The sequence below is a fragment of the Callorhinus ursinus genome, unplaced genomic scaffold, assembly GCF_003265705.2.
Source record: "Callorhinus ursinus isolate GAN/ISIS: 27379988/994484 unplaced genomic scaffold, GSC_fseal_2.0 scaffold49, whole genome shotgun sequence".
NCBI classification, from domain to species: Eukaryota; Metazoa; Chordata; class Mammalia; order Carnivora; family Otariidae; genus Callorhinus; species Callorhinus ursinus.
Genome location: NW_027397111.1, coordinates 7,557,382 through 7,569,571, shown reverse-complemented (window position 1 = coordinate 7,569,571; position 12,190 = coordinate 7,557,382). Strand labels below are relative to the sequence as shown.

Below are 12,190 nucleotides of genomic sequence, written 5' to 3'. Positions count from 1 at the left end.
ATGAGTTTTTACATGTGTCTAGATTCTTGTAACTAGCACAGACAGAATGCAGAACAATTCTAATGCTCCAAAGAATTTCCTCACACTGCCCCCTGTACTCAGATTGTCTACTAATCCCTAACCCCCAGCAACCACTGATCTATTCTCTGTTCCTATATTTTTGCCTTTCCCAAATTGTCATATAAATGGAATTGCACAGTATGTAAGTTTTCAAGACTGGGTTCTTTGACTTAGCATCGTGCATTTGAGATTCATCCATCTGGCATCTTTTTGAACCTTTAGACTCTTTTAAACTCTGCCTCCCATGAGCATGTAGATGGCCTGTTCTGCTTTATGTGAATGTATGGTCAGAGCTGACAAGGCCTAGGCCAAACTAGACAGCTTTCCTCCTACCTAGTTTTAGTTAAGCAACTGATTTGGGATTTGACAAGTGTTGAGACATTATTATAGATCCCTTAATAATCTTTAATTTTCTTTTTCTTGTTAAGTAAAATTCATCCTAATTTTTCATTAAAGCATATTTAGAAAAAAACTGCTTAGATGAATCTTTTAATCACCTGGAATTCGATAACATTTGTGGATTTTGTAAGACTTGATTGGCCTCATTTAATTTGGAAGAAGGAACAAGAAATCTGTAGTTTTTGTAAATTAATACATATCTTTAAAGGGATTACCCACATTTTTTTTTTGGAAAAAGAGTTTATTTTTGTAGAGCACTTTTAAGTTCACAATAAAATTAAAAGGAAGATACGGAGATTTCCCATATACCTCAGTGTCAACACACGCAGTCTCTCTTGGTATCAGCATCCCCTTCCAGAGTGGTACACTTGTTAAAATTGATGAATCTACACTGACACTCATAGCACCCAAAGTCCATAGTTTACCTAAGGTTCATGCTTGGTGTTTTGCATTCTATGGGTTTGGACAAATGTATAATGACATGTATTTACCATTAGAGTATCATTCAGGCTTATTTTCACTTCCTTAAAAATCCTCTGTGCTCTTACCTATTCATCCCCCTCCTCTCCCAAATAACTTTTATTTCCACTTTGGTTTCTTTAAAAAAACTCTAATCTTTTGTATAGGTAATATAATCATATGGTTCAAAAATTTAAATTATATAAAAGAATAAATCCCACTTGATCGTGGTGTGTGATCCTTTTAATGTATTGTTGAATTTGGTTTGCTAATATTTTATTGAGGATTTTTGCATCTGTGTTCATCAGGGATACTAGCCCCTATTTTTCTTTTCTTGTGTCTGGTTTTGGTATAAGGGTAACACTGGCCTCATAAAATGAGTTTGGAGGAATTCCCTCCTCTTCTGTTTTTTTTTTTTTTTTTAAAGTTTGAGAAGAACAAATATTAATTCTTCTTTGAATGTGTGGTAGAATTTACTAGTGAAGCTGTCTGGTCCTGGACTTTTTTTTGTTGGGAGGTTTTTGATTACTGATTGAATCTCCTAGTAATCAAATTGGTTGTATGTTTTTAGGAATCTATAAATTTCTTCTAGGTTGTCTGATTTGTTGGTGTGTAATTGTTCATAATAGTCTCTTATGATCCTTTTTTTTTGTGGTATCCTTTGTAACATCTCTTTCATTTATTATTTGAGTCCTCTTTTTTCCTTGGTGAGTCTAACTAAAGGCTTGTCAATTTGTTTATCTTTTCTAAGAACGAGTTTAGTTTCATTGATCTTCTCTCGTCTTTTGGTCTCTTTTATTTACTTCTGCTCCAATCTTGGTTACCTCCTTCCTTCTACTAACTTTGGGCTTCATTTTCTTCATTTTCTTTCCTTGAGTGTAAAGTTAGGTCATTTGAGACTTTTGTTTCTTTCTTAATTTCTTTCTTTCCTTTTTTTTAAAGATTTATTTGAGAGAGAGCGAGTCTGAGCAGGGGGTAGGGAGAGCGGGAGGGGGGAATGAGAATCCCAAGCAGACTGTCTGCTGAGCACAGAGCATGATGCAGGGCTTGATGCCATGACCCTGAGATCGTGACCTGAGCCAAAACCAAGAGTTGGATGCTTAACCAACTGTGCCACCCAGGTGCCCCTGAGACTTTTGTTTCTTGAGGTAGGCATTTATAGCTAAGAACTTCAGTCTTAGAACTGCTTTTGCTGCATCCTGCAAATTTTGGTACGTTATATTTCCACTTTTGTTTGTCTCAGAGTATTTTTTATTTGTCTTTTGACCTATTGGTTGCTCAGCAGCATGTTGTTTAGTCTCCACAAATTGTGAATTTTCTGGTTTTCTTTGTGGAGTTGCTAGTTTCATATGATTGTGGTTGAAAAGATGCTTGATAACGATTTCAGTCCTCATAAATTTATTAAGACTTGTTTTGTGGCCCAACATGTGATCTTCCTGGAAAATGTTCCATGTGTACTTGAGAAGAATATGTATTCTGTTGCTTTTGGATGGAAATGTTTTATATACATCATTGAGCCCATCTGGTCTAATGTGTTGTTTAAGGACCATGTTTCCGTATTGATTTTCTGTCTGGATGATATATCCATTGATGTAAGTGGGCTATTAAAGTCCCCTGCTATTATTGTATTGCTGAATATTTCTCCCTGTAGGTCTGTTAATTGCTTTATATATTTAGATGCTCCTATGCTGGATATTTAAATGTTATAAATGCTATATCTTCTTGTTGGATTGACCCCTTTATCATTATAAAACACCCATCTTTGCCTCTTATTACAGGCTTTGTTTTAAAGTCTGTTTGATATAAGTATAGGTATTCTAGCTTTCTTTAATTTACATTTGCATTGAATATCTTTTTCCATCCCTTCACTTACAGTCTGTGTGTGTCCTTATATTTAACTGAGTCTCTTGTAGGCAGCATATAGACAGGCCTTTTTTTTTTTAATAATGAGAAATTTAAAAAAAATTTTATTGATGTAATTCACATAGCATAAAATTACCATTTTAAAGTATACAATTCAGTGGATTGGGGTCTTTTAAAAAAAATCTATTCAGCTACTCTGTCTTTTTTTTTTTTTTTTTAAAGATTTTATTTATTTATTTGACAGAGAGATAGCGAGAGCAGGAACACAAGCAGGGGGAGTGGGAGAGGGAGAAGCAGGCTTCCCGCGGAGCAGGGAGCCTGATGCGGGACTCCATCCCAGGACCCTCGGATCATGACCTGGGCTGAAGGCAGACGCTTAACAACTGAGCCCCCCAGGCGCCCTCAGCTACTCTGTCTTTTGATTGGAGAGTTTAGTCCATTTACATTTAAAGTTAATATTGGGTACGTACTTGTTGCCATTTTGTTAAATGTTTTCTGGCTGTTTTTGTATTTCTTCTGTTCCTTTCTTCTCTTTCCTCCTCTAAGGTTTGATGACTTTCTTTAGTGCTATGCTTTTATTTCTTTCTCTTTCTCTTTTGCATATTTAAAATAGGTTTTTGCTTTGTGATTACCATGAAGTTTACATATAACAACTTATACATGTAACACAATTTTAAGTTGATAACTTAAGTTTGATCCCATTCTAAAGCTCAACATTTGTCTTTTCCCCTCCCCAACATGTTATGCTTTTGATACCATATTTCACATTTTAAATTGTGTTTATCTACAAATCAGTATGATACAACCACATTATAAAAATGAAGGATAAGAATTAAATGATCATCTCAATAGTTGGCAGAAAAACGTTTGACAAAATTTGACTTTGATTTAAAAACTCTCAACAAAGCAGGTATGGAGAGACTCTATCTCACCGTAATAAATGTCATGCAAAGCCCATAGCTAACATACTCAGTGGTGGAAAATTGAAAGCTTTTTCTCTAAGATCAGGAATAAGACAAAGATGCCTACTCTCACCACTTTTATTCAACATAGTGTTTGAAGTCCTAGCCAGAGCAATTAGGCAAGAAAAAGAAAGAAAAGACATCCAAATTGGAAGGTAAGAAGTAAAATTGTCACTGTTTGCAGATGACATGATATTATATAGAGAGAAAACTGTTAGAACTAATAAACAAATTCAGTAAAATTACAGGATAAAAGATCAATATGCAAAAATCTGTTGTTTCAATAAACAAATTCAGAAAATTATAGAATAAAAGATCAATATGCAAAAATCTGTTGTTTCTATACACTAATAATGGACTATCAGAAAGAGATATTAAGAGAACAATTCCAGGAGCACCTGGGAGGCTTACTCAGTTAAGCGTCTGCCTTCAGCTCAGGTCATGATCCCAGGGTCCTGGGATTGAGACCTGCATTAGGCTCCCTGCTCAGTGGGGAGCGTGCTTCTCCCTCTGCCCCTGCTTGTGCTGTCTCTCTCATAGGCTCTCTCTCTCTCTCTCAAATAAATAAATAAAAATCTTAAAAACAAAGAAACAAATAATGAATCATGGAACACTACATCAAAAACTAATGATGTAATGTACGGTGATTAACATAGCAATAAAAATTAGAAAAAGAAACAATGCCAGTCTGCTCTTGATGAACATTTGGTTTGTTTTTAATCTTTTGATTAAATAGGCAATGCTGCAGGGAATTATTTTGTTCTTTTTTTTTTAAAGATTTTATTTATTTATGTTTTAAAGGTTTTATTATGCCATAAACTCACTGTTCTTACTAAGATTTGGTAGATTTTTCTTGGATAAATGTTCTCCATTTGCTGTATGCTCTTAGGATAATTTCCAGGGACTTTAAATGGTTGTTTTGGGGGGTTTTTTGGAAATTATTTTCACTAGTTATGGGTGTTTTGCTGGGGGAATGGGTCCATGGAGTTCCTCATTGCCACCTCTGATAAGTCAAGCTCTGGTAAAAGTTTTAAGGAATAATGTGTGAGATGATATTCACTCTTAATATTTACTGCTTTTCTATGGGTGGGGTTTTGATTGGGTAGAAACTGGAAGAAGCAGCATCTCGCGCAGCAGAAGAAGAAAAGAAACGTCTTCAGACTCAAGTGGAACTACAGGCCAGGTTCAGCACAGAGTTGGAGCGAGAGAAGCTTGTGAGTGCCACACAGCTGGGAACCTGGGAACGCTGCTGCATTTGCTCACAGAGCCAGTCTGGGTGAAGGGGAAGGGGCCAAGGCCTGGGAGGCTGGAATGAGGCCATCTTCTCAGCTGGGCTCTGCTTCTGACTTGTAGTGGGCTCAGGGAAGTTCTGTGTTTCTTCATTCAGTATGGGTTCATTGAACACCTCTGTGCCAGGTACTATGCCAAGGATATAAAGGTAAAAGGCGTAAACCTTGCTTTCAGGACCCCAGAATAGAAATTCATGGAATGGGGTGATAAGTACTGTGGTTAGAGTGACTGTATGTCTTGGTTTGCTGGGATAGTCCTTGCCATCCTGTTATAATTATTAACAGCATTCCTTTTCCTTCTCAAAGAGTCCTGGCTTGGAAAATAAATAGCTGTGGAAAAAGTGAGCATGGGTTCCATGACATTTCTCTTCTGTAATGAGCAAAGTGGGAGGTTCTGAGGTCATGAGAACATGTGAATTCTGGTCTGCTCCTCTTAGGAGCTCTGATTCATCTTAGAGGTTCCCATCCCCCAAGACACCCAAGAGCCAGGTTGCTGTAGGTGGTTAGCTAGTTCATTGGAACACAGGTCTTATGCGGAGTTGTAATGTGTGGCAGAGTACTGAGCCCATTGCCTATTAAACAGATGCTCGTGACATTTTTTAGTAACTTTTGGTTGCTGGGAGTCGAAACTGACAAGTTCGTGTTAGGAGAGAAAAGAACACAGGCAGGCAGACGTGGGGGGAAGGAGCGCTGCACTCACAGCCAGAAGATCTGGGTTCTTTCCTCTCTGCTCCTGCTTTTGAGCATGAGTTTTCTCTTTACATTGGAGGCGTTGTCATGTGATCTCTCATGACTCTTAAGAGGATGAAGTGAGCAGTGAGAATATTTTATAAACCGCAGACACATATGCTAATGTGTGTGCTATTACTTTTAGATGTCCTTGTCTTTCAGTTTTTAAGGCAGAGATTCAAAACTGTTTAATACAGAAAGGAGAACCCATATACTTGTTAGGGTGCTAACTTGGGTGCTTGAGGCCCCCCGGGCTGGATATGCCCCAGGGAGGGAGAAGAGGGGTGAGGAGGCAGCCAGGTAAGAGGCGGCATCGCTGGCTGCGGGTCGGTCATTCCTTTACCCTTTGTTTTAACCCCCTGGCTGTTCTGACTGGGCAGAGGGTCATTCCTTTTAGAGAAGACTGTGGGTAAAGAGGTTGTGGCTTTTATAACAGAAAGGAATTTAAAGAGAAATTATTCAGGGAAACAGTATTTTCTTGACTTGAATCTTAAAGTGTGGAGTGGAAGGGACGGAGCGCTCCCAGGGCAGGAATACAGCATGAGGGTTGTAGTCTGTGTCCGTGGACTCTGCGGGCAGTGCTGTCCTTCCTCCATCAGTTCTGGGAGCGCGGGACGGGGCCCTGCCCACCCTGCTGGGCTGCGAGGGAGACTTTCCCTGAGGATGAAGTCAGCCGGAGTTTAACATGACCCTTTTACACCATCAGATCAGACAGCAGATGGAAGAACAGGTTGCCCAGAAGTCCTCTGAACTGGAGCAGTATTTGCAGCGAGTCCGGGAGCTGGAAGACATGTACCTAAAGCTGCAGGAGGCCCTTGAGGATGAGAGACAGGCCCGGCAAGATGAGGAGACCGTGCGGAAGCTTCAGGCCAGGTGCCAGATCCGTTTGTATCCCTTGCCTTTATGTGCTTAGCTTGGGCTAATGTCGTTTCTAGGAATGACTTAACGTTCTGGTGAAGAGGGAAGAGTGTCTGCCAGATTGGAGAGACCCTGGAGGCTTGGCTGGCCAACTTGTTTATTCTCAATCTAGGGCCCTGGAGGACCCTGGCTTCTGGGGCTCTAGACAGGCCTTCCATCCATGTTAGAGCAGGCAGGTTGCCAGGCCTGAACACAGGCATGAACCAAGGCTGAGCAGCCCAACCACAGCACGGACCAGGCCGTGGGGAGAGTCCCCTGAGGATGCCACTGAGGTCAGCATTGGCACCATGTGTTGGTAGTCACCATGGCTTCTGCTGTCACTCAGCACTGGATGTTGCCACCCCCAGCAAGATAAATTCTCCACTCTCTCTGCTCCTTTGTGTTGGTTGCTTCAGAGTCAGAATTTCAGAGCTAGTTCCTTCCTTGTGCATCTGCTTAGCCAAGCCCAGCTCAGGCTTCCACTGTGCCCTGGCCACCAAAGGGCAGGAGGGCAGGGGTCTGGCCTGTGGCTTATGTAGTGGGAGATGGGCCCTGCTTCCCATCCAGACACCTATTGTGGCAGATTCCTTGGACACATGAAGGGGATTCAGACCGGGCAGGCTGAACACCGCAAATGTCCATTTCCCTTCCATACTCTTACCACTAGGATGAGGAAACAGACCTTTCCAGTCTTGTTCAGTGTTGTGTCATCAGTGCCTAGAAAAGCACACAGAGGGTGCATCATATATACACACTGAGTGAGTGGCTAAACACTGGTCACACCACATTTGCAGTGTTGTGTTCAGCTGTGGTTCTCACACTCCAGGAGCCATCTAAGGAGGAAGTGGATGGTCCTGTGTAGAACGAGGGGTAGTGGGTGGGAGAGCTCTTCCTAGTTGAGGAAGAACTTTCTACAGATGAGGCTGCCCATAAATAAACTCACCTGATTTGTGAAGCAGTGGGCGGCCCATCCCCCAGAGGGTTTGAGAACAGTCGGATAACCACCCTGCAGGGTGTCATAGAGGGAGTTCTTGTAGTGGGGGCGGCTGCGGGTGGTGACATGAGGCCGTCTGGTCCGTTGCTTGCTTTGTTCCTTCTGTCGTTGGCTTTGGAAGAGCATGCTGGTGGCCGGGCCACTGGGGGTGTGTCGGGCCTCGGGCCGGCATCTAACTGCACCATCTGTACTTTGGATACAGGTTTGGGCTGTACGTGAGTTTATTTAAATGCCTCCGTACCTGGATATTCTTAGACAGGTAGCCTGTTACTCAGAGATGACTTTTTGGAGTCACACAAACCTTGGTGAAAATCCACTACTGCCTGTAAACATACTTATAAACATTCTGGTTTTTATTGCTTCACCTGGAGGGATGATAATACCTTGCAGAATTGATGGGTTAGCAGTCATGAAAGCAAGGATCTAACATGTAGTAATTGTTCAATAAGTGGTATCTGATTTATTCTGCCTTCTGTTGGCTCCTTCTTCCCTCGCCTTCACTTGTTTGTTAGCTTTGTCCTTGGTAATAGGTTTGTACTAGATGAGAAATGTTTTAATGTCCTAGCAACCAGGCAAGTTTCCAAACTTGGCCCTCCCACCTGCCAAGTGAATGACCTGGTATAGGTCACTTAGCTTTTGTGCCTTTCTTCATCGTTGAACTATGAATGTTGATAGCACTTAAGTTTATTGTGAGGATTGATTGGGGAAATACATTTAGCTCTTGGCTAAATACAGTTAGTTTGTGTGCATGTTAAACCTCTCATAAATGTTGTTTTTATTTTAATTTGTTTTCAACAAAGGGTGCAACAGAGAGGAGCTGGACAGGACATGTGGGTCGCCTTAACCAGCTTTGTGAATATGGGCCTCTGTGGCTCCTCGTTTCTTCCTTGCGAAATGAGGGGGGTGGATGAGATGACCTCAGGGGCCCCCGCCTCTGCTGCGGTGGGGAGCCCAGGCAGGTTTGATCCTGGGCTGCCTGTGTCGCAGGTTGCTAGAGGAAGAGTCTTCCAAGAGGGCTGACCTGGAGAAGTGGCACCTGGAGCAGCAGCAGGCCATTCAGGCGAGCGAGGCGGAGAAGCAGGGGTTGGAGAGCGAGCGCAGCGCGAAGGAACGGGCGCTTCAGGAGGCCATGGAGCAGCTGGAGCGGCTGGGGCGTGAGCGGAAACAGGCGCTGGAGCAGTACGAGGTGACCACATGGGGCCTGCATGCGCATCAGTCAGGCTTTAAAAACAAGCCACTCATATAACGCTCTCTGTTAACTGACTGGACTTGAAGTAAAAACTGAAACATTTAGAAATAACGGTATTTGCTTAGCTGTAAGAAGTGCTGGTAAGAAGGTCGCGTCGCTGTAGGAAGCGGTAGTTTGTACAGGTGCTGAGGTGCACCAGGTCAGTCCAGTCCAGAGGCACGGTAACTGGAACGGGGGCAGTCTGATAGAGGCAGTTATGAGCCATAACGAGGGGATTACCTGCTACGCAGTAAAGAAGACTCTTAGGCTGCAGCAACGGCTGGGGCAGGAAGCAGCCCGTGCCTCGGAGACTGAGGCAGGGCTCGCAGAGAGGGAACACAGCTGGGAGAGGGCCCCCCTTGCCCCTTGCCCCTTCTGCCCATGGCTGTGATCCTGGCCTCCTTGGAGAGGGCATGGCCCTGGCCTCCTGGACGCCAGAAGAGCTATGACTGGGAGGCTGTCCTCTGGGCACTGGGATGAGCACCTGCCCCCCCCCCCCCCCCCCCCCCCCGCCGCCGCAGAAGCTGCTGAGAAGAGCGGCAGGTTCTCAGCCACTGAGCAGGGTCCAGTGGGACCTGGAAGCAAAGCCCCTTCCTCCAGTGTCCCTTCAGTGCCCTCTACTGACGAAGCTTAGGTGGTGCCAGCAGGCGAGGAGAGTTCCCCTCAGTCACATGCCGGGCGGCGGGGGGGGGGGGGGGGGGGGGGGCATTTGGAGCCAAGGGGTGATGCACTGTGATGCACACCAGGATCTCACACATTCGTGCGGAGCAGTGCGAGTCGGTCCTCTGGCTGACCTCGGGCAGGTTACTCAAGCTCTGCACATCTGGTTTCCACATTTGTAAAAACGGGGGTGGCTGGGAGGATTTCTTGGGATAACCCACAAGCATAGAGTAAGCACCTAATCATTTTTATTTGGTTCTTAAACTCCCATTGTGTTTGCATAGTCCAAAATCTGCTTCTGTTCCAGGATGTTAAGAAGAAGCTGGAGATGGCAACTAGTAAGACCAAGAGCTGGAAGGACAAAGTGGCCCAGCATGAAGGATTAATTCGATTGATAGAGCCAGGTAACATGCTCCTTGAAGTAATCAGATATTTTTCCAACTTATTTTTGTTTTATTTGTGTGTTTGAATTGTGCTAAAAATCTTCGTTAGCCCAAATATATAGAAACCAAGCTGTTTAGGGTCAATTTCTCTTGAATAACTCTCTCTGTAATAGATAAGAAGGCGCCCTTAATTCCCTTTGCATAAGCCTTCCGGTTTTTTTGGCTGGTATGACCTTGACGGATATTCATCAGAGGAGAAATAAAGGAGAAAGTTACTGTTTTATCTGTGGGGAAACGCTTATGTTAACCAAAGGATATGGTACTTCTTGTATTTAATGTGTGTTTGTCCCTTAGGTTCCAAAAACCCTCACCTGATCACGAACTGGGGCCCCGCGGCTTTCACCCAGGCGGAACTGGAAGAGAGGGAGAAGAGCTGGAAGGGAAAGAAGAGCACCGAGTGAGGGAGTGAAGGGAGTGATGGGCGGCAGGGCCGTCGGGGCGTGTTGGCGTGTGTCTGGAAAGCTCGATGCTACAGGAACTGGCTTTGCTGCTTCTAACCTTCCTTCTGTGCCTCCTAGCAGGTCAACATACTGAGGAAGCCTTCTTATTTCTCTGCCTGAAAATAAGGGCTTACCTGAAGAAAAAAAGTCGACACTATCAAGCTCTTTATTTACTCTTTCTTTGAAAACTTCAGCTTCTGAAAATTCCCTTTAGCTCCCTCAGGGCCTAGTGGGAAGCAGGCCGCACACGGACACGCCGTGCGGGGGAGGGGGGGTGCCGTCAGCTGCCGCGTGTGCGTCCCCGGAGGGATGGGGTCGGGGCCCCGGGGACGGCGCTCCTTCCTTGCCTGAGGCAGGCAGCATGTGCCTTTCTCCGAGCGCAGGCTTCTAAACTAGCCTGCCGGTCTGCCGGCCTGGGCGTGCTGGTGGCCAGGGAGGGGTGCTTGCGACCCCTTCTCCTGCAGAGCCGTCCCTGGCAGTGTGTGGCCCTTGCCCCCGCTCGTGGCTTGCGGGCAGCGGTCCGCGGGTGCGGTCGTGCAGAGGTTTGTGCCCAGTGCACTGCCGCTGATCCAAGTCCTGGCTCCGGCGGCACCTGCTCAAGGAAGCAAACACCTTTGTCCACGGTGCTTTGGCTAAGATAGATCCTTAGGAATCAAACACAGCACAGAGATGAACTAAGTAAATCCCATTTGGAATGATAATTTGATACTAATGGAATTCTTTCTAATATTTAAAATGGTTGTGAGGGTCATCGTACCACCAGACCCCCTTGCTTTTACTTTTGTAGTTACTGTACAGAAAATTTCCGGAGTGTGTGAATGCTTGTCATAATCAGGCCTTTTCCTAAATATTAATAGGGAATGATCATTTATAGGAATTATACATGAAGAAAGTTTTAAAAATGTATTTTTATGATGTCCTGTGTTGAGAAGGAACAAATATTTATAATTTTCAGACATTCTTACCTAAGTATTGTACAATGTAATATCCTGAACTTTCTTAATTTTTTGCTAATTTTCTAAGATATATTAAAAATGTTTTGTATGTTTGGTTTTTTTGTTTTTTTGTTTTGTTTTTAGTAAAATGGACTCCGTAAGAAAATAAAAATACCAGAATGGCATGCATTTTAAACTGTCTGATTTAATAGAACAGTAGGGTAAGGTTTTGTGTATGTGTGTGTATTTTCATATAATGAGATGGACTTGAGTTTAGGGATACTTCCTGAAAACACTGAGTTTGGAGCTTGGACCCCCAAACGAGTGCTGTCATGAGGTTAGCTACGGCTTCATGTTTGGTGTTTGAGTCACTCATGGGAAACCATGGCAGATGTGTGTGCTCACAAACGGGAACTTACAAAAATGATTTCTCCCTCACTGTTGCTCTTACCTCCCAATCCTCTTAACCTCTGCTTTCCTGAATTTTCTTTTTATACTTTTTAGTTTTTCTTTCAGTTTTACCAGAGTAAACAGTGTGGTTTTTGGTTTTGGTCTCACATGGTTGCCAAGATTAAAATGCCTACTGTGGACTAAGCCGGCCCACTCACTCAGGCCAGCTTGATTGTGTCTTGGAAAGCTGATCTTTCCCTTCTAGAGGAAGGTGTTTTCTTAAACATCCTTCTCTACTGTAGTGGTTCTCAGCAGGGGACAATTTTGCTGCCCCCCGTCCCCCATCCTCTCCCCCCAGGGACATTTGGCAATGTATGGAGACATTTTTGGTTGTCACAACTGGGAGCGGTTACTGACATCTAGCGGGTAGAGGCCAGAGATG

General features: G+C 43.8%; 1 protein-coding gene across 2 annotated transcripts in view; it reads left to right on the top strand.

Annotated features, from left to right (window-relative positions):
* SWAP70 (switching B cell complex subunit SWAP70) overlaps window positions 1-11,543 on the top strand; it is a 77,450-nt gene extending 65,907 nt beyond the window's left edge. For both annotated transcript variants that reach the window (XM_073882925.1, XM_025848647.2), the window contains exons 8-12: window positions 4,850-4,957; window positions 6,468-6,634; window positions 8,640-8,838; window positions 9,848-9,944; window positions 10,278-11,543. In XM_073882925.1, the coding sequence (XP_073739026.1) occupies window positions 4,850-4,957; window positions 6,468-6,634; window positions 8,640-8,838; window positions 9,848-9,944; window positions 10,278-10,384 (678 nt within the window). In that variant the 3' untranslated portion in view covers window positions 10,385-11,543. The remainder of the gene's footprint in view (window positions 1-4,849; window positions 4,958-6,467; window positions 6,635-8,639; window positions 8,839-9,847; window positions 9,945-10,277) is intronic.
* Window positions 11,544-12,190: the final 647 nt, after the last annotated feature.